At 43.7% G+C, this 22,848-nt stretch overlaps 1 protein-coding gene across 3 annotated transcripts in view; it reads right to left on the bottom strand.

The window, feature by feature from the left end:
• The window catches only part of ascc3 (activating signal cointegrator 1 complex subunit 3), a 661,661-nt gene that overhangs the window by 69,552 nt on the left and 569,261 nt on the right, over positions 1–22,848 (bottom strand). For all 3 annotated transcript variants that reach the window (XM_038799272.1, XM_038799274.1, XM_038799273.1), the window contains exon 37: positions 5,368–5,592. In XM_038799272.1, the coding sequence (XP_038655200.1) occupies positions 5,368–5,592 (225 nt within the window). The remainder of the gene's footprint in view (positions 1–5,367; positions 5,593–22,848) is intronic.

Here is a 22,848-nt window from a genome sequence, read left to right as displayed (position 1 = left end):
GAATCTGGTGCGAGCTGGTCGGGAGAATCCACGGCAGGACAGAACAGTGCTAATGTTAGCTCTGTACAGAGCTCCAGGGCCTCTGGTTAACAACCTACAAATAAGAAACTTAACACAGGAACACAGCAGTATAAAGATAATCGTCTTGAGGCATAGTTTTGTCAATTGTGCTGCTGCAAATAAGGATGCAAAGCCCATATGTGTTACATGCAGGGAGGTACTGGAAAATGAGAGAAGTTTCAGGTTTTGAAAGGTAGGTGAAAAAATCCTTTTGATGTTGAAATCTCAGCCAATTATTAACTTACAGCTGACTCCAAAACAAAAGTCTACACTGCTGTACCTGACCTGTGATAGCACATTACAAACACGCCAAACGTCCATGGGGCTGTCAACATTCTGGAGCAGCATCTCCCAGGAGTTCCCAGTGCTGATTAAAACAAGTATTTTATTGCGATTGCCCTTCACAACGACCTACAAAGATTGGATTTCCGTTCTCTCAAAGATGAAGGCAGCACAAAGGAACTGGCTGAACTCTGCACCAGATGTATGCATTTCACTCTCCTCCTGTGAAGGTGGCACGGTAGCACTGTTGCTACACAGCCCCAGGGCCCTGAGTTCGATTCTCAGCTTGGGTCACTGTCTGTGCGAAGTCTGCCAATTCTCGTGTCTGCATAAGTTTCCTCTGGGTGCTTCGGTTTCCTCCCACAAGTGCTGAGAGCCGTGCTTGTTAGGTGAATTGGACTTTCTAAATTGTTCCTCAGTGAACCGAACAGGGGCTGGAGAGTGGCGATTAGGGGATTTTCACAGTAACTTCATTGTAGTGTTTAAAAAAAAAAAATTTTTTATTGGATTTTTTTTTACATAAAATATAACAAACAATGAAATGCAACAAAATAACCCATAACAACTGTAACACCCCCCAGACCGTATCAACGCATGTATCATATCCCCCCCACCCCCCAACCCCAACAAGAGAACTTAAAAATAAATTAAAATTAAATAAACAAACATAGTCATCGTCCCGTCCCCCCTTTTCCCTCCCCCTCCCCCCGGGTTGCTGCTGCTACTGTCCCAGTACCCTATCATTGAGCCAGAAAGTCGAGGAAAGGTTGCCACCGCCTAAAGAACCCTTGTACCGATCCTCTCAGGACGAATTTGACCTTCTCTAGCTTAATAAAACCCACCATGTCATTGATCCAGGTCTCCACGCTTGGGGGCCTCGCATCCTTCCATTGTAGCAAAATCCTTCGCCAGGCTACTAGGGACGCAAAGGCCAGAACACCAGCCTCCTTCGCCTCCTGCACTCCCGGCTCCACCCCAACCCCAAAAATCGCAAGTCCCCATCCTGGCTTGACCCTGGATCCCACCACCCTTGACACCGTCCTCGCCACCCCCTTCCAGAACTCCTCCAGTGCCGGGCATGCCCAGAACATATGGGCATGGTTCGCTGGACTCCCCGAGCACCTGACACACCTGTCTTCACCCCCAAAGAACCTACTCATCCTCGTCCCAGTCATGTGGGCCCGGTGCAGCACCTTGAATTGGATGAGGCTAAGTCGCGCACACGAGGAGGAAGAATTAATCCTCTCCAGGGCATCAGCCCATGTCCCGTCTTCGATCTGTTCCCCCAGTTCCCCCTCCCACTTAGTTTTCAGCTCCTCTACTGACGCCTCCTCCACCTCCTGCATAATCTTGTAGATATCAGATATCTTCCCCTCTCCGACCCAGACCCCCAAAAGCACCCTGTTACTCACCCCCCTCGCGGGAAGCGAAGGGAATCCCTCCACCTGCCGTCGAGCAAATGCCTTTACCTGCAGATACCTGAACATGTTTCCCGGGGGGAGCCCAAATTTCTCCTCCAGCTCCCCCAGGCTCGCAAACCTCCCGTCAATAAACAGGTCCCTCAGCTGTCTGATGCCCGCTCTGTGCCAACCCTGAAATCCCCCATCAATGTTCCCCGGGACGAACCTATGGTTCCCCCTTAACGAAGCCTCCATCGAGCCCCCACTTCTCCCCTATGTCGCCTCCACTGCCCCCAAATCTTGAGGGTAGCTGCCACCACCGGACTCGTGGCATACCTCGTAGGAGGGAGCGGCCATGGTGCCGTTACCAGGGCCCCCAGGCTTGTATCTCCACAGGACACCCTCTCCATCCGTTTCCACGCTGCCCCCTCCCCCTCCATCACCCACTTGCGCACCATCGACACATTGGCCGCCCAGTAGTACCCCGAGAGATTGGGTAACGCCAGCCCCCCCCCCATCTCTACCCCGCTCCAAGAAGACCCTCTTCACCCTCGGGGTCCCATGCGCCCAAACAACATTGTAGTGTTAATGTCACTTTATTGTGATACTAATAAAGATTATTATTGTTATAACGTGGTTGGAGTGAGACTGTGAGGACCAAGCAGTCTCCCCTTTTGCGTTAAAGGTCAGCAAATGTGGCTTGTGTTGCAACGGTCTGCCCGTGCACGTGGGTCACGAGGTTTGGCCGACATGGATCCCCAAGCTTGTCGGTTGGCAAAAGTGGGTCCCTGGGAAAACAATTTGAAAACACTACATATAGATGGCAGAAACTCATCAACCTCCTTTGACAGAGTCTTCCAAACCGTTGATCTCTGCCATCTAGAAGGACAAGGGTAGCAGATGAACAGAAACACAGCACCTGCAAGTTCCCGCCAAGCCACACACCACCTTGATCAATGGATTAAAATCCTAGAACTCTCTTCCTAACAGCACTGTGGGTGTTCCTGTACCAGCCGGACTGCAGCAGTTCAAGAATGTGGCTCATCGTCTCAAGGGCAGTTTGGGCTAGCCAGCAATTTCTGGTCAAGCCAGTCACATCCACATCCCATGAAAGAATTTTAGAAAACTATTTCCAGCATTTTCTGTTTGTATTTCAGGTTTCTAGCATATGAAAAAGTGCCATGTAACATTTTGCATGTTTGGAAAAGATTATTTTAATCTCTTGTGCTGACAATTTCCCAGGCAGAGATGCAGTCTGTTGAAGACCATCTCTTTCTCTGTCCATTCCCCTTTCTTCTCTCCCTCCCCTCCTGTCTCCTCCACACATTTTGCCTTCTCTCCTGCCTTCTCATTTCCTCTTTCCTGCCCTTTCTCCCTTTACAACCCTCCATCCAGCCTATCTATATATTTATTTTGTCTCAACATTTTCCACGATAAATTATAATGGTTCATATTTACAACGTACTGCTGTAATTATATCTTCTTGCATATGGAAGTGCTGTATTGCCACCACTGGCAGGAGTGTGTAATTACAGTGCCAAATCGGTTGTTTCTTTATAAATGTTCATTTCAGAAATTTTCAGTGGAAATGTAAAAACAATCTTTGACTTCAAAATGGTAACTAAATTACATCTATACACCCTTTTCCAATGAAGCCCTCTAACGCCATGTCACCTGGGGGTTGTAGCTGGTCTTGGCTCCAGATATACAATTCCATGAGTTGGAAAACACATATAAAAGCAAGTTACGTGTAGGATGCACATTATAATCACAAAGAACACTGCCACGTCTGCAACATTTACGGTTCCATCTGTCTCAGTCTACCAACTACAGAAATCTTCCATGCCTTTGTAGTCTTCTCACATCTACCCTCCTATACTTTGCTCACCCAAAACTCTGCTGCATTCAGCATGTCCTGCTGCTCATAACCTCCACCTCTATTTGAGGGCCCAGTCCCTCAAATATTCAGATTTAAATTTGATTCTTGTGCTGAAATCTCTCCAGGGCTTGGAAATGAGACCAGCATTAAAACTTCCCTGTAATGTTATGTTTCTCTGATCCTGCTGCCCTTTATGTAGCTATAAAGCTCCAAAATATGCTATTCTCTATTCATGCATGGTAGGTCAAGAAAGTTATCTGACAATGACTTTCACCTTTTGAGTTTCGCCAGTATGATTTTCATCAGCAAAGCACACATTTACAAACCAATTCTCTCCCTCCCTCTCTCTCTTTTCCTCCCTCCCTCTCCCTTTTCAACCCATCAACTAGTAATACCACAGTTCCCCCAGCTCTTTACAGTCTCCAAGCTATTCAGACAGTTTTCCAGGTTTTAGACCCTTTATTTTCTCCAGCTCACATGTCCATTACTGAAAAACCGCCCGCTTCCCGGGAGTGATTTGCTTCTCCGCCTCAGAAGAATTCTCTGGATTCTTCTTTCTTCCTCCGTCTGCTTTCTTTTTGTGTCTGCATCTGTGCACTGACTGCCTTCACTCTCCAGCTCCTCTGCTTGTAGCTTTCTTTTGTGTCTGCACCTCTCCATTGTCCCTGTCTGCTGCAGAGTTCTTTTCTTAATCTGGAAACACTAGCAACAGGAAAGAAGTAAAGTCAAGTCATCATAGTCCCATGGGCTGCTTTCCTTTTTGAGGGGGAGAGCTGACTGTTGGTGATTTAACTTGAGGATCAGGCGAGGGGCAACGTTGAGAAGGTGGACCTTCATGGATACCCTCAGGAAATGAACCCACGCAGATGGACTCGCTCTGCTTCACAAACCAGCTTTCTAGCCAACTGAGCTAAACCGGACCCCACAGGAAGGAAGAAGTTAAGTGTTGCTAGTTTACATGGACCAGTATTTCTTATTATGCAAAACAAAATTAAGCCCTTTGCAATTGATGCAAACCGAGTCCTTTTCAAACATTAAAAAAAAATTAGATTCCACAGACCTGTTAACAAAATTATACATTTTCCTTACTGTACTACTTCTGGATCAAAGGTTGTCACATTTGCCCCTTGGAAAAAATAAGGCTTTAACACAGTAAAGCATCAGAATCACCTTATATACTGTATTTATTGAACTTAAAAGAACTATAAAGACAGCATTCTTTCAGCACACTTTCACATCCAATCAACGGCTGATTGTTCCTTGCTCCATTTATCCAACTTTAATTGAAAGAACACACGCATGGCATCCTTTCCGGAAAATAAAAGAACAACATCCTGCTTAGAGAGTTCTCCAAAAAATCTAACAGTTCAGTCACCTATTTTGCCTGGCTAACTTTGCCTTCATGATTCCTAACATCCAGCTGCTTTAATTCTTTGCTATGTAGCCTAAAGCAAAAGGACCAAGCTGTAAACCAATTTTTTTTTCTTCTTTTTATGCTCTCCTGACAAAACAAACATGTATTAGTCATAGAAATATCTGGCAAACTGGACAAATTGGTCCAATATATTTGCATTGTATAGAAAAATGCAATTGTGTAAAATAATACACTACCTTCAAACTTCCATGAGCCAAAACAATACCTTAGCTACTTGTTAAAAAAATCTGAAGTAGCTTTAGTTTGCATTTCTTTTTCTCTCGTTAGGAACGTCATCTTGAATACTTTAGCAATGTTCAGTCTTTTCATACCTGACAGATTCGAATGGCCTGATCCAGCACAGATTTTGTATCTGTAGCATAATCGGGGCATGGCAAAGCAGCTCGGCAAAAATGTGCTTGGAGCAGCAGGTGGGCCTTAGTGTGCGCACTGTCGAATGAATGTGGGTTCACTTCGATGGGAAGATGCTTAGCCAGGTCACTATTCAGCTGGTCTTCATTGTGGCGCACTGGAAGGTCTGCATATTCTGTAGCATCCTGGGAAGCATGAAAACAAATATGAGATTAGATTTGGAAGATTTAGCTGGTACAAATATCAACAATGTAGAGGTCAAATGGGCAAATAAGAAAAGGCACACATGGTCAAACAATGAAAGTAAACCAGGTTAATTGAAGAAATTCTAGATTATAGTTCTGGTTTCATAGTCGGATGTACTTCACATTTATCTAAAATAAAAAGACTATGAAATTTAATGTAGATATCACTGTTCATAAACATATCCACGTTGAGTAGATATTCCTCAACAAGAACTACTGTTCCGCAATAAAACAGCTAGAAAATACTTTCACAAGCCAAATTCTTCTTTGTTTATCGACACAGTATTTGTTTTACTGATAATTTTTAAATTAATTTAAATATTCACTTAAAATAATTAAGCAAAAAAAACTCAATGCTCTTGTGGAGGCTGTTAAAATGTACGCGTTTTCTTTCATTAACACTTGTTGATCAAAATTCTGACTTTTTCTTGTGGGACTCTTTCATAATATGAATAATGCCAGTGGGACACCTTATTTATCCCGGTGATAATACATGTGCAAATGGTTATTGTCTACCTTCTGTTCCAGTTGTTTTCAACATCCATTAAAATAACATGGATGTTTCAAACAAAACACTGAAACGAGCAATGTGCTAACTTGAAAATTTTAATAGGCACCGTTCAAAATTGTCCTGGTGCTAGTTCAGGACCCACTCTTCACTCCAACCTTTTTTTGGCCTTTAACACCCCCTCCCCCCCCTCTCATGGGCAAGGCCCCCCCCCCCCCCCCCCCCCCGGGCCTGACCCCTGACTGTGACAACCTGTCACTCAGGCACCACCACCCTGGTATCCTCAAGCTGCTTGGGTGCCAGAGTACTGCCCTGCTCTGATCCCCCAGGGGTCTCTAAAGGCCTGCGGGAGCCCCCCCCCCCCCCCCCCCCCCCCCCAACTCCTTCCCAAGGTGGCAACAGGCCTGGTCTACATTTATGGAAACTAGTGCTAAACGACACCCAGTCGAGGTCCAGCAGGCACGGCCTTGGACTCCCAGGCACCGGGTGAAAGCAGCTTCCGGGTGTTTAAAGATCATTATCTGGATCACTCCCAGCGAAGGGTAACGGAGTGGGTCGGGTGACTCGTGATTGGCCTGTGCACCTGGCTCCACCCTGGGCGCGTTGCGGTGGCTGAATCTCACCCATGGTGCTAAAAAGGTTATTGTTAAATTCCGTAAGTAGAACTCCTCTATGACCAAGTGGGCAAACTAAATGCCCAAGAGGAAAAAAAAATTAGAAGTCTCCAGAATTAATTATTAGTCTGTGTGGAGCTATTTAATTTTGTCAAGCCAGTAGTTAAGGGTTCTGTAACTGGCTTCAGGCACCTTAGGTTCAAGAGTAAAGCGAAAAGAATGAGTCAGGGTTCCCACTGCTGATTGCTAACGAATGTTATTTGCAGTGGATACAAGGACAGAGAGATCTCTGGGTACATATGCACAAATTGTTGATGGTAGCAGGGCTGATGGAGAAATTGGTTAAAAAGGATCTTGGGCTTTATAAATAGAGGCATTGAATTCAATCTGGAGAAAATTGCGATGAACCTTTATAAAATACTGGTTTGGCCTCAACTGGAGCAGTGTGGCTAATTCATGGCACCACACTTTAGAAAGGGTGTGAAAAGTTGAGAGAGTGCGCAGAAAAACATTACAAGAATGATTCTGGGGATGAACGATTTCTGTTCTTTGACTAGATTAGAGAAGATTGGTTTTGGTCTCCCGGAGCAGAATTTAGAGGAGGTTTGGTAGAGGTGTCTGCGGACAGAGAGAGAAAGAGAAAGAGAGAGAGAGAGAGAGAAAAGAGAGAGAGAGAGAGAGAGAAGAGATAGTCAGAGAAGAGAAAGGAATTATTCTCATTGGTCGAAGAGTTGAGAAGCCGAGGGTCTAGATTTAAGGTGGCTGGCAAAAGAATCAAAAGTGATATGAAGAAAATTGTTTTTACACAGCAAGTAACGGGGATCGGGCCACATTGCTTGAGGGTGCTGACTTTCAAAACTAATTGGATGAGCACATGAATGGAAACAAAAAACAATTGCACGTCTATGGCAAATAGAAAGCCAACATGGACTTGACGGTCCAAAAGGCCTCCTCCTGTGCTGTAACCATTCTGTGATACTATGCTGGAATGTGCCTGGATGTGGGAATTGATATCAACAATGAAATGCAACTTCCACCACTGAAAAATCCCAAAATTTGCTTCTGAGAGGAGACAAGCAAAAAAGAAATGGACACAAAGGGTAGATTTTAGAGGGCGCCGAGGAACACATCCCCGTTGATCTTGGCTGCTGGATTGGATTTGTTTATTGTCACGTGCACTGAGGTAGAGTGAAAAGTACTTTTCTGCGAGCAGCTCAAACAGATCATTTAGTACATGAAAAGAAAATAAAAAGCAAGGGAAGATAAAAGAGAAAGGTTAGTGATAATGTTAAGTGTTAGACTTAAATTTAAAAAAGATTAGTATGATTATAAGAGATGTAAAAAGCGAATCTGTTTGGGAGAGCTCGCAGAGAGTCGCCATGCTCCGGCGCCATCTTTCTGTGCAAAATGATTCAGGCAGCTATTGGGGCGGCACGGTGGTTGGCATTGCTGTCTTACTGCGGCAGGGCCCCGGGTTCGATTTCAATCTCGGCCAACTGTCTGTGTGGAGTTTGCACATTCCTCCAGGGACTCCGGTTTCCTCCCACAGGTTAGTTGGATTGGCCATGATAAATTGCCCCAAAGTGCCCAAAAGGCTAGGTAGAGTTACGGGGCTTGGCCTTAGTTAAGGTGGTCTATCGCAGGATCGGTGCAGACTCAATGGGTTGAATGGCCTCCTTTTGCACTTCATGGATTCGATGATTATAAATTGGTGCTGCGAGCGCAGAACATGATGAATGGACAAAGATAATGATGAAACAGAGTCTACAATTGACAAAAGCATGTATAACAGATTTGATTGTGGTACAGTGAGATGGGGGAAGGCACACAATATTGCGCATGTTAGGTTTGAGCTAGTTTGGAATGTCAACATTCATGCAAGTACAATGGGCACTTGAGTGAGTTAAAATAATGTACGTTTAAAGACTATTTTATTAATTTCTTTGAAAGTTCTGCTTAAAATTGGAGAAAATTAAAATGAAACTTTAATTCAGAATATTTATCTGTTAACAATTGCTTGATCTGTGCAGTCTTCTGCAGCGTTTGGAATGTTTAGACATTCTACCCATGCATTCTAGTCTTGGAATGTAGTGTCATATTTACTTTGAACCCTTTGGAGGTTTATTTATATACTGATCTCTTTCATTGGGACCTGTTTCTTTTAAGACTCTTCAGAGTGCACTGGACTTTATTTACTAAGGAACTCCTGACTCTTTCAAGTCTCATCAGTCTTGAGAGAACGCCAAATCTTGGTTGTGCTATTGGTCGGGATGTATTCATTTTACCTTTTCACAAATGGTAGACTTTATTTACTTCCTAGTCATTTTAAGAACTAATACTTAAGTTCTAGTCCATAGTTATAGCTGGAACATAAGTGAGGTTCATTTTCTTATCTGCATCACGCCACTAATTAAAGTAAATTGACAACAGGGACTGAAGCCTTTTGTGTAACAGAGAATGGAATTGAATGGGGTAGCAAAAGGTCGTCATAACCCATTATATTCCTCTGTGAAAGGTTGGCTTCTATGTCCTGCCCTTGTTTGTTTTGTGCAGTCCAAGCAAATTGCTTACCACTAGTCTGTATCTCTGGTTTGCCCAGCTGTCTTTGAATAAAGACATCTACTCTCACAAATGTTAAGGGACAGTGATTGACAATCCTATGATGAACACTGGCTGTAACCCAGCTACTGTTCTTGAATTCTGCAACAGAATAGAGTGAATAAGGAAACTATGCTTCATGCTGACACGAGAAGGCCTCCTGTTCCCGCAGCGGCTTCCATTTTCTTCTCTACCTTCTTGAATTAAAGTCTCAATCTGTGCAGAAAATGGCTTATACCAAAGCACCCTTAGAGCTGCGCAGCACGTCATTTTTAGATTAGTTGGGGACAGAACAGGACTCCTGTCACATTTTATGATTTCGAACTCATGACTGCAGATTCAAATATATTTTTTTTAAAGAGTAGTTATTAATATGAATAAAATAATAGATAACACTGGGTATATTAACATTTTAAGCATTCATAATATTTCTATTGCTGTCTTTGCAAAATGGACAGTCAAAACTCCAGTAAGGTGAATGAATTATATAAGCAAGTGTATGGTTCATAATGCATACTTGTGCTGCTGCAAACACAAATAATTCTATATTGTGTTGGGACAACTATATCCATATTGATGCTGCTCACGTTGTGAGTCAATAAAACAAAAGAAAAGTAATTAGGGTCAGTTTTAGTCTCAGCCGAAACATTCAGCAATTTAAGTTGAATGTGTATATATTCCAGGTATGCAGCAGGGCAGGTGTATTAACAGAATATGTATCGATGCATGTTATCCCATAAGATGCTCAGTTTGGAACATTCAGCAGCTTATTCAATATTTCAGCTACAATACATTCAAAACTGGCTACAGTAGACAGGATGAGTGAGCATTTCTGCATGGTTCAGAAACTAAATATAGTGGTTTATACTGAATTTTGGTTAATTTTGAGCCACACAAAAACAATACAATCAGTGTATTAAAATTTTAATTAGGAAACATCACATTGCACAGTTAATGTCCATTTAGTAGTGCTATTTTCAAAAATAAGCATACTAGTGCTTGATTTAACAGCGTGGAAAGATGCAGTTCAGCTGAACACAAAGATAAGAGGTGGGTAGAAATGCTCCAAATGTGGATCAGCATTACTGAATAAACTAAATGAACTGTCTCTGATTCTATCACCTTTTATTGTAAAACATGTCGGTGCAGAATGTTAGATTTGAATTACATTGTGATATAAGGTTTAAAACCATCTTCTTCAGAAACATAGGAAGAATCATTCCCGTACCGGCCTCCCCGAACAGGCGCCGGAATGTGGCGACTAGGGACTTTTCACGGTAACTTCATTGAAGCCTACTTGTGACAGTAAGCAATTATTATTATCATTCTCATATTAAAATTGCTGCTATTTGTATTTTTGGCACATCATTGATAGACAAGCTTTCTCAGCTGATGAGGTCCCAAGCTCTGGGATTTCCGTTTTACACTGCTATTCTTTTTTCTTCTTCTCCTCATTTGACACACTCAGTCAAACCCACCTCTTTAATCAAAGTTTTCAATATCCTTGCCCTATACCTCCATTTTTGATTTTTGTCTGATTGTGCTTCTATGAAGTGTCTTGGGGTTTTCTCGAAGTTAAGGTTGATACTTAAAGGTGTAACAATTATTTTACCTGTAGCTTTAATAACGCTAAAACAAACAAGCCTTCAAACTAGAAAGCTTACATTTTTTGGAGACAAAATAATTGATAAGAGCAGCGTCAACATAAACTTCTCTTTCATAATCATTATCAAACAGAGTTTTTACTTTACTACCTGGCCATTAAATAATCTTGCTGGGTAGGCTTGCACACCTATACAGTAAGCTGTCTGAATTATGCCCTCTAACTTAAATGGAAGGAAAATCAGGCAGCCTCTGTTACAGCCAATGATTCACCATTTTAATTTCCACTGTATACTCTGCCCGGGTGATTATTTAATGTTGTGATATTTCCTCTCAGAAAAAATAAAGGAGCCAGCGCCTTTTGGAAAGAATCATAAAGGATCTCAATGATGGAAAACATGCACCTCTACATTTCTGGCATTGAAATTAACAGAATCTGGCATACTTTTCACTCATAGATGTTGACTTCACTACTCAAATAATACATTTAAAGTGCACAAGTTAAGGAAAGCATTCCTTCTCAGTCCCCATATCTCCATGGGGGAAATAGGGGAGAACCTTTCTTAGACAGTACTAAAATAAAAGACTGAACCTAGGTTCTGTCACTCTGTCTGGAGCAACTCTTTAATGATTAAAACTACTCGTTGGAGACGTTGAACTAGCTATCCAAATGCTGCAGGAGTGTAAACTGAGTGCCTTACCACTTCATAAACTGCCTATTGAAAGTGAATAGCACTTAATATTTAAACAGTTTGCCTGGTAAGAGATGAGCAATGAGGTTGTAGTTAATATACACCAGACTTTAGGGCAACCTGATTAATCTGTAACATACAAAGGTGACAAAACAGGACTACATTATTTCCTCACATTCCAGCGTGTACATTATAGTGCTAGTCATTTTGTACTTCTAAAACTTAAAAAGTTCAATCTCTACAGTTGGTGGAAAAGATTGTTAAAGGGGGCCCTGGTAAGATAAGGTAAATCCTGAATTTTACTTTAAAACCAGCAAAGATACTAGGACCAGAGGGCATAAGGCTACAAATACATTTTGACTCGATATTAGGAGGGCTTTCTTCATACAAAGGTTGATAAACGTTTGGAAAATCTGACAAGCAGCATCGACTTTAAGGGTATTCAAAATGCAGCTGATTGTGAGCTGGGAGTGTTCAAAAAATGGAAGGACAAGCATTGATGGGACCAACAGCCATTCCATTTCTTGACATTTATTTTAGTTTTACCCCCCCAAAGGCAGCAACAGAATGTCCACATTACAACTGCACAGGACTATAGCACTTTGACGCTTACCCAAGAACACTTAAAGAGCTGGTCTTACAAGATTGTTCTCCTGTCTCTGCAAAAGGGGAGTGCATGGAAAGACAATGGGAAGTCTGGAATGGATGTTGAAATATTGGGGTCTGGCACTGCCCAGTGTTCTGCCAATTAAAATTAAGCAACAGTAAAAAAGTAATTTCCCCATTGTGTTTATTTAAAATAGAGTCACTGACACTATTGAATGGACCTCTAAAATGCTCCTAATTTCCTTGATGGGAAAAGCATTTTGAAAATTCCCTCCCACCACTATGTTCTGATCACATATGACCTTGAATCCCAAGGTTCTCTCCACCCATCATTAAAAATTTAGTTCCTGGTATGTACAGTATTGATTCTAAAAGCACTGGAAGTGCTACAGAATATCCATATGGTGTTGTGGGACTAGGGACCCGAGGAAAATGCCCTTGGGCCTTGAGGCTTAGGGGAGTTATGCAGTCTGTGAGGGGAATTTAGTTGGAAAGGGAAAGATGGTGGTGGGAAGAGTAGAATGGAGGGGACTGGTACCAGCAAGTGGGATTCTCAATTTGATACCTTTGCTACAAGTTCTGAATTTACATTCAATGTTCTCTCAGGTACAGTAATAAATGAATGTGTATTTCAGACAGTGCATGTGTCACCACTGTATTACAGTTCGGAAGGGAATTTGGATCCACACCAGTGACATTTGCAAAATTCCTGGCATAAGCATTGCTAAGCAAAACTTGCAGAGGGTGGTGAATTTGTGGAACTCGCCGACCCATAGCGCGGTGGATTCAGAGTCATTAAGTAGTTTCAAGAAGGAGATGGACATATTTCTGATAAAAAAAACAGGTTAAAATTATATGGGGAATAGGTTGGGAGGTGGATTTGAGACCAGGAAGAGATCATGATCTGATTGAATGGTAGTACAGGCTTGAGGGGCTGAATTATCTACTTCTGCTCCTAACTCTGATGTTCCTATGTAAGCAGACATGGAACTGGAAGCCACAAGGGAGAAGAGCTGGTGGTCAAACAAGAGCCATCCTATGCATCACAATAACAAGCTGCTGTTGAAATAAACTTGCAACTATGTGAGCTGGAGGATAAATTCAAAGCAGAATTGAATGGTGTTGATTAGTTACTGCCTTAATTGTCTCTAAGGAACAGGAAGAATGCTGATGACGACAATAGTATTGGCTATTCCTGTAAGCAGTCTAAGCAGCATTCAATCAGGAACGTGCCTGTACAACCCAATATCTCATTATATGACAACGTAACCCAGGGGTGTAAAATAGAAGCCCTTCGAATTCTGAACTGGATCTCATGGGTGCTGAATTCCCAACGCCCCCGGTTGAATGTCAGGGAGAGCCTGAGGGAAATTCCGGCTGCCCCGGAATATTAAATGGCCAATCCTGTCAGCGATAAGGGCTTTAATTAGGACTTAATTGGCGGGTAGAAGCATAAAATCCAGTGCATGGCACTGATATTTACAGGAAGGTGAGGAGGAAGCGGGGAGGGGGGGGGGCAAGGAGTCGTAGTGCCTGGGAGACCCGGAAATGCGCAAGGTCCTCCCAAAATATAAACAGCAGGACTTAATTTTGCATTTTTTCCCCATTTCCTGGACAGCGGTCCATTTGAGAGGCTGACTTGCTGTTGGGTGGGATGGCCTGAGCTGATCGCTGCAGGGAATCAGGGAGAAATGAGGGAGCGGGGCGGAAGACAAGGGGAGGGGGGAGAGTTGGGAAAAGAACGTTGGCTGGAGGTTGAAATGATGTTTAGCTATTTCGGTCCACACACAGTAAGTGAACAGACGGTGACAGTGAAAGCAAATTTAACTCGACCTTATTTCTCATCCTGAAAAGTCGGAAAAAATAACAAACTGCACGACTTCTCCATTTTGTAGGCTACCTGATTTGTTTTTGGCAGACCTTTATTTTTACGAGAAATAGCTCTACCTGCCAGAATTAAAGTTCTTCTTTGCAGTTTTCAGGTCAGGTCCCAGACTACGTGAATTGTTACGGCAGAGAAGGAGACCATTCAGCCCATCAAGTCCGTGCTGGCTCTCTGTAGAGCAGTCCAGATAGTCCACCTCTACTCTCCACCTTGCTATCACCTATTTAAACACAACTACCAATGTTCTGCTTTTCTCTTTGCCTTCCAAGCTAGCTGGGGATTCAGCAGTCGGCCTAACAATAAAAAACCGCTAACTCTTCTTCCTCTGAGTCCTTGCTCTGCTGTTTTCAGGATGAATGGTGCTATCCTGACTAATGTGTCTGGTACGATATAACTGATCCTCATAGTGTCAATTATGGCATTGCACAAACCAGTATATTAACTTCAACATACACTGTCAATGCTTGAAAATTATGGGTGTTTTATTTAAATCTGTGAGAGTTCACTTTGGTTTAAACAACATTAACAGAAATAGAACTCCATCTCCAAATCTTGTCTGTGAAGAAAAATAAATGATCAAATATCCTGAAAGGCAGAAATTGCCAAGATGGGCAGGACTGCAGGAGACAGTCACCTACAGTTTGGAGCAAATGCAAACAAGCAATTACAACATGTTACTTGATGGGAAGCATGCATGTAAGATTTTCAGACACAAAAACTTGGAAGCAATGTCACACTTCAGATGCCATATCCTGCAAATTCTGACTCCCCAAAGCCTGTTGACTATCTACAAGGCACAAGATAAAAGTGCTGTCGGAATACTCTCCACTTACCTACGCAAGTGCGGCTCCAACTCAATAAGTTCAACACTATCCAGAACAAAGTAGCCCACTTGATCAAAATCCCATCCACCAGCTTGAATATTGACTTCCACCACCACATAAGGCAGTGGTGCATACGTGCACGGCAGCACTTCGTCACAGCTTGTTTGACAGCACTTTCCAAACCCACCACCTTAACCACCTAGAAGATCAAGGGCAGCAACCAGTCCCCCCGCTACCAATTCCAGACACTATCCTGACTTGGAACTTCAGTGGTCCTTCACTGTTATTCTTTCAATATCCTGGAATTCCCTCTCTATTAGCAATGTGGGTGAACCCACACCACATGGACTGCAGTGGTTCAATAGACAGTGAAGAACCAGCTTCTCAAGGGCAACGAGCAATACTCACACCCCATGAAAGAAGATAGAAAAAAACATATGTATGAAAAAAGAACGATAACAAGAGCCACAAGCTTATGGATTTTCTGACCTTGAAATAACCCAACCACAAGAATTTAGGGAAATTTCCAACCATAACCTCCAACTGGCTTTAAGATTCATTTAGACCATTTTTCCATGGAGAGCGCACACCAACAGTGATCTCAATGAGGCAGGTCAGGTTAGCGCAACTTAGCTAAAAATTCCAGACTAGTGAGAAATTTCAGCACAACTTAGAGCACTTTCAACGTAATAAAAAATCTCATGGCGCTTCAGAGGCAAATTACAGAACAGGAGCAGATATTTGGATAGATGACCAAACGTTTGGCCAGATGTAGGTTTTAGGAAGTGAAAAGGCCATGGAGGGATTGGAAAACAAGCCGGAGAATTTTAAAATCAAGACATTACTTGACCGCGAGCAAATGTAGATCAGCGAGCACAGGGGGGATAGTCAAAGGAATCAGGTGCGAGATGGGACACAAGCAGCTTCAAATTTTCAGAGTGCAGAATGTGGGAGACCAGCCAGAAGTATGGTGGAATAGTCAAATCTAGAAGTAACAAAGGCACAAATGAGTGTTTCAGCAGCAGATGAGCTGAGGCAAGGACGAAGTTGGGTGATGTTATTGAGGTGGAACAATCTGGTTTTGTCTCAGACTGTTGCCACGGAGAGGGCCGGAGTTGGTAGTTTGTAGTGGGGATCAAAGACCATGGGCGGGATTTAACTGAATAGGGGGGACAACTGAAAGGTTTTTAAGTGTCATTTGTGTCGGGATTTCCTTGGAGTTTCTCATCGGCTCTGCAGGTGACTTCCCCTCAACTATCTAATGAAACTTAAGTCATTTCTTTGGGCCCTGGGGAGTTTCTCACTGTTTTAGCCCACACTTAGGGTGCAATTCCCTGGCCTCGATGTGCTCTCGTTCAAGCATGACCACTCGACGATGTCCCCCCTATTCAGGCCCCCCCACAGTACCAGCCTGGCGGCAGGCAACCTTGCACCTTACACAGTGCTCCTGCCAACATGGCAGTGCAACCTGGGCACCTTGGCAGTGCCAGCCTGGCAGTGCCAAGGTGCCCGCGTTCCAGCAGGAGGGCCAGGGTGCCACCCTGCAATATTCCTGGTCACTCAGGGGCCTCCGATGACCTGGGAGAGCCCCCCCCCCCCCTTCCTGGGTACTGTTCCACCTGGTCCACGTTTGTGAGAACCAGTACTGAATGGTGTGCAGCTGTGGCCTCCCTGGTGAGGCCGGTAGATACTGGGTAGAACATAGAACAGTACAGCACAGAACAGGCCCTTCGGCCCTCAATGTTGTGCCGAGCAATGATCGCCCTACTCAAACCCACGTATCCACCCTGTACCCGTAACCCAACAACCCCCCCCATTACCTTACTTTTTAGGACACTACGGGCAATTTAGCATGGCCAATCCACCTAACCTGCACATCTTTGGACTGTGGGAGGAAACCGAAGCACCCGGAGGAAACCCACGCACACACGGGGAGGACGTGCAGACTCCGCACAGACAGTGACCCAGCCGGGAATCGAACCTGGGACCCTGGAGCTGTGAAGCATTTATGCTAACCACCATGCTACCGTGCTGCCTAAAGCAGACCTTTAGTAGATAAAAAGACTTACTTACGCAAACGTGTATTGGTCCCACCCATTGTGAACAATCTCCCATTCCTGCGAGGCGTTGTGGCTGTCGGGAATCCTGTGGGAGGTTTCACCTGGGATCACCTGCCACATCGCACTCTCATTGGGGTGCAACGTGGCTGGTAGATCGCGCCCAATGGCTTGAGTATTCCAATACTTAATTGGAGGAAATTTCTGCTTCTCCAGTACTGGATATTGGATAATAGACTGATAATTTAACAAGAGTCGTGAGAGTTGCCGGTTAGATTTTTGAATTTTAATTTTGAAAAATGATTTTAGATATATACATTACACACGTAAAGTGTAAGGTAGACAAAATAACCTTGTTTGGTTTCTGAAAAATTTGAGTGAATTAGCCTGGGCTTTTTAAATTTAAATGCATCATCACTATTTGCTGACTTCACTGCTTCTCACCACATTTTTCACAAACTCCTATCTTATTATTTGATTCATCTGCAGCAATATAGTAGATCCATTAGTGAATAACCTAACAAAAATTTAATTGTGTTTTGTGTCAGTGCTTTAATTGCTTGAGCTGCTGCAGACCATGTGTTGTAGGTATACCCACAGTACTGTGGAGCAAGGGAGTTCCAGGATTCTGACTGTTAAAGTTTCAATTATTAAGTGATTTTGGAAACTGATGGTGATTTTTAAAAATTAATTTACAGGATTTGGGCTTCGCTGGCTGGACCAGCATTTACTGCCCATCCCAAATTGCCCTCGAGAAGGTGGTGGTGAGTTGCCGTCTTCATCCACTGTAAGTACACCCACAATGCTGTTATGAAAATGTATGCTGACGCAGTACATTTGCTCAGTGTGTCAAATTGTCAGCTTAAGTTGGCGGCAGCAAAAAAGTGTTTAGATGCTTGAAATGTATACATGTTATTCAATGCTAAAACCACTGAAAGCTATTGGAAGCAGCGGCTAAAGCCTTATTCAAGCTTTTCCTATTCTGAACAGTGCTCTTCATACTATTAGTGGAATACGACATAAGAACAGCAACTGAAGTTTGACAGATTCGACACGTCAACAACAAGCTCTTGAGAAACTTGAGGCAAAAGCAACCAGCAAAAATGCTAACACTTGTACCTCTGCATTAGGTGTGATCATTTTTCTTATACTTTAGATCAATGCGGAAAGCCAGCGAGAAAGATGGGGCAGGGGTCAGAGTCTAACAGTTCAGTGCCTATAGTAATTCCTTTGGGAGTTTCAAGTTGCACATTCACTATGCAGTTTGAGGTATAAAGTACAAATCGCTGATAACTTTACTGATGACCGGGGTCAGAAGTTTGAATGAGCTGGGCCACTATGCAAAGAGCAGCAAGAGGTCAGTGGAGAGAGGGGGTAGTGGGAACAAGTCATATGAATAAACAGACAGCCGAAAAAGAGTAAAATTGGATACAATCCTTTTTTTTAAATGAAGTTTAAGGTCGCAATGGCAAAGATTGTAGTATACATTCGGACAAAATGCACGCTAAATACACATTTGTTAAGAACATAGTTTTATTCATCAATAAAATATCGCAGAATTTATAATCTGTTGTAACTGGGGGTGTGATTTAATGGCTGTGTTGCCCTTAAGTGAAAGCATGCGAGGCTGTTAAATTGTGGGAGAGGCCAAAATCAAAAACCGTGCCGGGTGCCGAATTGTTTGCGATCTAACCGGCCCGCTCCCATTGGCAAAATCAGGATCTCGCCTGAGTGTGGCGGGAAACCAATAATCACCACTTAAGCTCAATCTCAATACAATTAATGGGAGCGACCCCTATCTAACCACCCCCCCCGGTGATCTAACACCCTCCCCAGCAAGTGGTCACATGGCTGCTGGTTAGTACTTCTTTTTAAAAATGTGAAGTTGTCGAAGGGCTGCAGGGACCCGAGGAGGGGAGTAGTAGCCATCTTTGCTCCTGGGCAATGAGACCAGGGGCACTGCGGTTGTTGCCCCAGTGCTCGGTAGGGGGTGGGGGAACTCCCAGGAGGCCAGCCGGGAGCTTCCCACCTTCCAGGCCACTTTTAGGGGGGGGGGGGGGGTCAGGCAGAGTGATGGCAGTAGAACCCGACGGGAGAGACCAGAGGAATGCATGGTCAGGGATTTTATACTGAGTAGATCCCCCTTGTTGAGGAGAAACCCTGCCCCAAATTACCGGAGGAGTTCATACTCAGCTGTGGAAGGGGGGGGGGGAATTGTATGGAGCACAGTCCTTGGCTCCCAAAGGGATCATAACAATGGCAACCCACCCGCAAGTGGCGAACAGCTTGCTAAAATAATTACAAGGCCTCTCTTAAGGCCAATGATCAGAAGTTAACAGGAACTTTCCTGTGGGTCCCAGTTGCATGCGAAGCTCAGCAGATGGCTGGAGTTTGCCTCCCAGCAGCAGGCCAGCTTCCAGGATAAGATGGAGCCCTTCTCTGTGCCCCCCCACCCCCAAAATGGTGGTCCATCAGATATGGCCATTTTGTTGTAAAGTCTGTGAAATTGCTGAAAGGGCGGCTCAAACTTGAGGTGTCGTCTCCCTCCCTTAATTACATTGACAGGCAGCAATTCAGCAATTCCTTAAGGGCTAGAGACTGACATTGCAATCTTATTAAGTTTTCTTACAAGATTTTACTGTTGAATATATCAATGTCAAACTAAACAAGGAACACAAGCTTGTGGAACATTTTTATTTCACAGTATTTAAAAAAATTTATTGTTGAAATTCAGATATTTAAATAAATAACAGTTTTGGCTCTCGGCCTTTATTGAACGTTTGTTCACATCCAAAGTGCTTGAGGGCTAATAAGCCTTAATTGGTAAGCATGAGCGTGAGCCCTTAATTGACCATTCTTTTGAAAATTATGCTGGTTGACTATTTCTAACATGAGAAGGGGTTGGGACGTAGACCCAATGTCAGGGTCTCAACCCTAAAACACAGCCCCGATAACTCTGATTTCTTCCTCCAAAGATGCTGCCTGGTTTCTTTAGTATTCTCAAAATGTTATCTATTTAGTTTTGATTTCCAGTATTTTGTCTTTGCAATGGTGCAGAGTGGGTTTGACCAATTGGGATGAATTTTAAGAAGGTTGTGAAGGCTCTTCCTCTTTATTCCCTTATTTCCCCAGTCTTTTTATTTTGCGATTATGATTTGTGATCCATGGATGATTGATGGACATGTATTTTTAAGTCAAGCAGCAGAGAGAATGAGGAATTCAGAAGGAATTCAGAAGTTACAGGAGAGAACACTTTTTGCTAGTCCCCGCTTGTTTGAACAGGAGCATCAGGCTTTTCTGCACCAGAGAAAGAGATGGGGTGGGACTCGATGTGATTTGATTGGCTGGTGGCTAATGAATTGGCCAAAAGGCCCCACTCTGCCCAGTAACAGGCGATTGGCAATGGAATCCTATCCCAGTGGAATGATTTTCAGAGTCCCAGTGAGCTCAGTTTGACTCCTGGAAGCACAGGATCAAGAAACTACTCTCTCTCCTCAGTGTTTTCTCCCGAGAGGCTGTGAGTGTTGTATTTCTGGAACTGTCGAGAACCTAGAATGATGAATCTATAGGAAAGCTACTATAGGCTGCAAACAAAGACCAGAAAGGTAATGTGTGCTGTATTTCTGAAACTACAGAGGCTTGTATGAATCTACAGTAAAGACTTGAAAGTAGAGTTTGGAGAGGAGTAAGATGCTGGAAATAACCATCTGAAACAAAGACTCCTTTCCCCTTTTGTTTCAAATAATTTTTTATTGCTGTGTTTATCTGTCTTGTGTGTGTGTTTAGGAAGTAGGAATTAGATAACAGTTAACTAGTTGTATTTGCTGCATATTCAATTACAGTTCTTGTTATTAATAAAAAGTAATTGTGTTTACATTTACAAACCTGGTGACTGTAATTATTGGGCATCCAAGGGCCAAAGACTTCGGGTATTGTTCTTTTTTAAAAAGTAAATTTAGAGCACCCAATTCATTTTTTCCAATTAAGGAGCAATTTAGCATGGCCAACTGACCTCACCTGCACATCTTGGGGTTTGGGGGTGAAACCCACGCAAACATGGGAAGAATGTGCAAACTCGACATGGACAGTGACCCAGAGCCCGGATCGAACCTGGGACCTCGGCGCTGTGAGGCGACTTAGGGTACTGTTCTAAGAATTATTGGTTAGTCCACTTATGTTGTGCCTCCGAGTCACGTGGGGCTGGAATTGAGCGCTCACGAGCCCAGAGAGTCGTAACCCTTGGTGTAAAAGTCAGGGAAGGTGATGCAGTTTGGAAGATCAAATTCAAGAGCGGACTATATGGTCAATGGAAGGGTCCTGGGGAAAATTGATGTACAGAGAGATCTGGGAGTTCAGGCCATTGCACCCTGAAGGTGGCAACGCAGGTTGATAGAGTGGTCAAGAAGGCATACAGCATGCTTGCCTTCATCGGACGGGGTATTGAGTACAAGAGTCGGCAGGTCCTGTTACAGTTGTATAGGACTTTGGTTAGGCCACATTTGGAATACTGCGTGCAGTTCTGGTCGCCACATCACCAGAACGATGTGGATGCTTTAGAGAGGGTGCAGTGGAGGTTCACCAGGATGTTGCCTGGTATGGAAGGTGCTAGCTATGAAGAAAGGTTGAGTAGATTAGAACATAGAACGATACAGCGCAGTACAGGCCCTTCGGCCCTCGATGTTGCACCGACATGGAAAAAATCTAAAGGCCATCTAACCTACACTATGCCCTTTTCATCCATATGCTTATCCAATAAATTTTTAAATGCCCTCAATGTTGGCGTGTTCACTACTGTTGCAGGTAGGGCATTCCACGGCCTCACCACTCTTTGCGTAAAAAACCCACCTCTGACCTCTGTCCTATATCTATTACCCCTCAATTTAAGGCTATGTCCCCTCGTGCTAGCCACCTCCATCCGCGGGAGAAGGCTCTCGCTGTCCACCCTATCTAACCCTCTGATCATTTTGTATGCCTCTATTAAGTCACCTCTTAACCTTCTTCTCTCTAATGAAAACAACCTCAAGTCCATCAGCCTTTCCTCATAAGATTTTCCCTCCATACCAGGCAACATCCTGGTCAATCTCCTCTGCACCCGTTCCAAAGCTTCCACGTCCTTCCTATAATGAGGCGACCAGAACTGTACGCAATACTCCAAATGCGGCCGTACTAGAGTTTTGTACAACTGCAACATGACCTCATGGCTCCGGAACTCAATCCCTCTACCAATAAAGGCCAACACACCATAGGCCTTCTTCACAACCCTATCAACCTGGGTGGCAACTTTCAGGGATCTATGTACATGGACACCGAGATCCCTCTGCTCATCCACACTACCAAGAATTTTACCATTAGCCAAATATTCCGCATTTCTGTTATTCTTTCCAAAGTGAATCACCTCACACTTCTCCTCATTAAACTCCATTTGCCACCTCTCAGCCCAGCTCTGCAGCTTATCTATGTCCCTCTATAACCTGCAACATCCTTCCGCACTGTCTACAACTCCACCGACTTTAGTGTCGTCTGCAAATTTACTCACCCATCCTTCTGCGCCCTCCTCTAGGTCATTTATAAAAATGACAAACAGCAACGGCCCCAGAACAGATCCTTGTGGTACGCCACTCGTAACTGAACTCCATTCTGAACATTTCCCATCAACTACCACTCTCTGTCTTCTTTCAACTAGCCATTTTCTGATCCACATCTCTAAATCACCCTCAATCCCCAGCCTCCGTATTTTCTGCAATAGCCGACCGTGGGGAACCGTATCAAACGCTTTACTGAAATCCATATACACCACATCAACTGCTCTA

The sequence above is a fragment of the Scyliorhinus canicula genome, chromosome 6, assembly GCF_902713615.1.
Source record: "Scyliorhinus canicula chromosome 6, sScyCan1.1, whole genome shotgun sequence".
In the NCBI taxonomy this organism is placed as follows: Eukaryota; Metazoa; Chordata; class Chondrichthyes; order Carcharhiniformes; family Scyliorhinidae; genus Scyliorhinus; species Scyliorhinus canicula.
The sequence above is the reverse complement of the archived record's forward strand: the minus strand, read 5'-3'. Positions and strand labels throughout refer to the sequence as shown.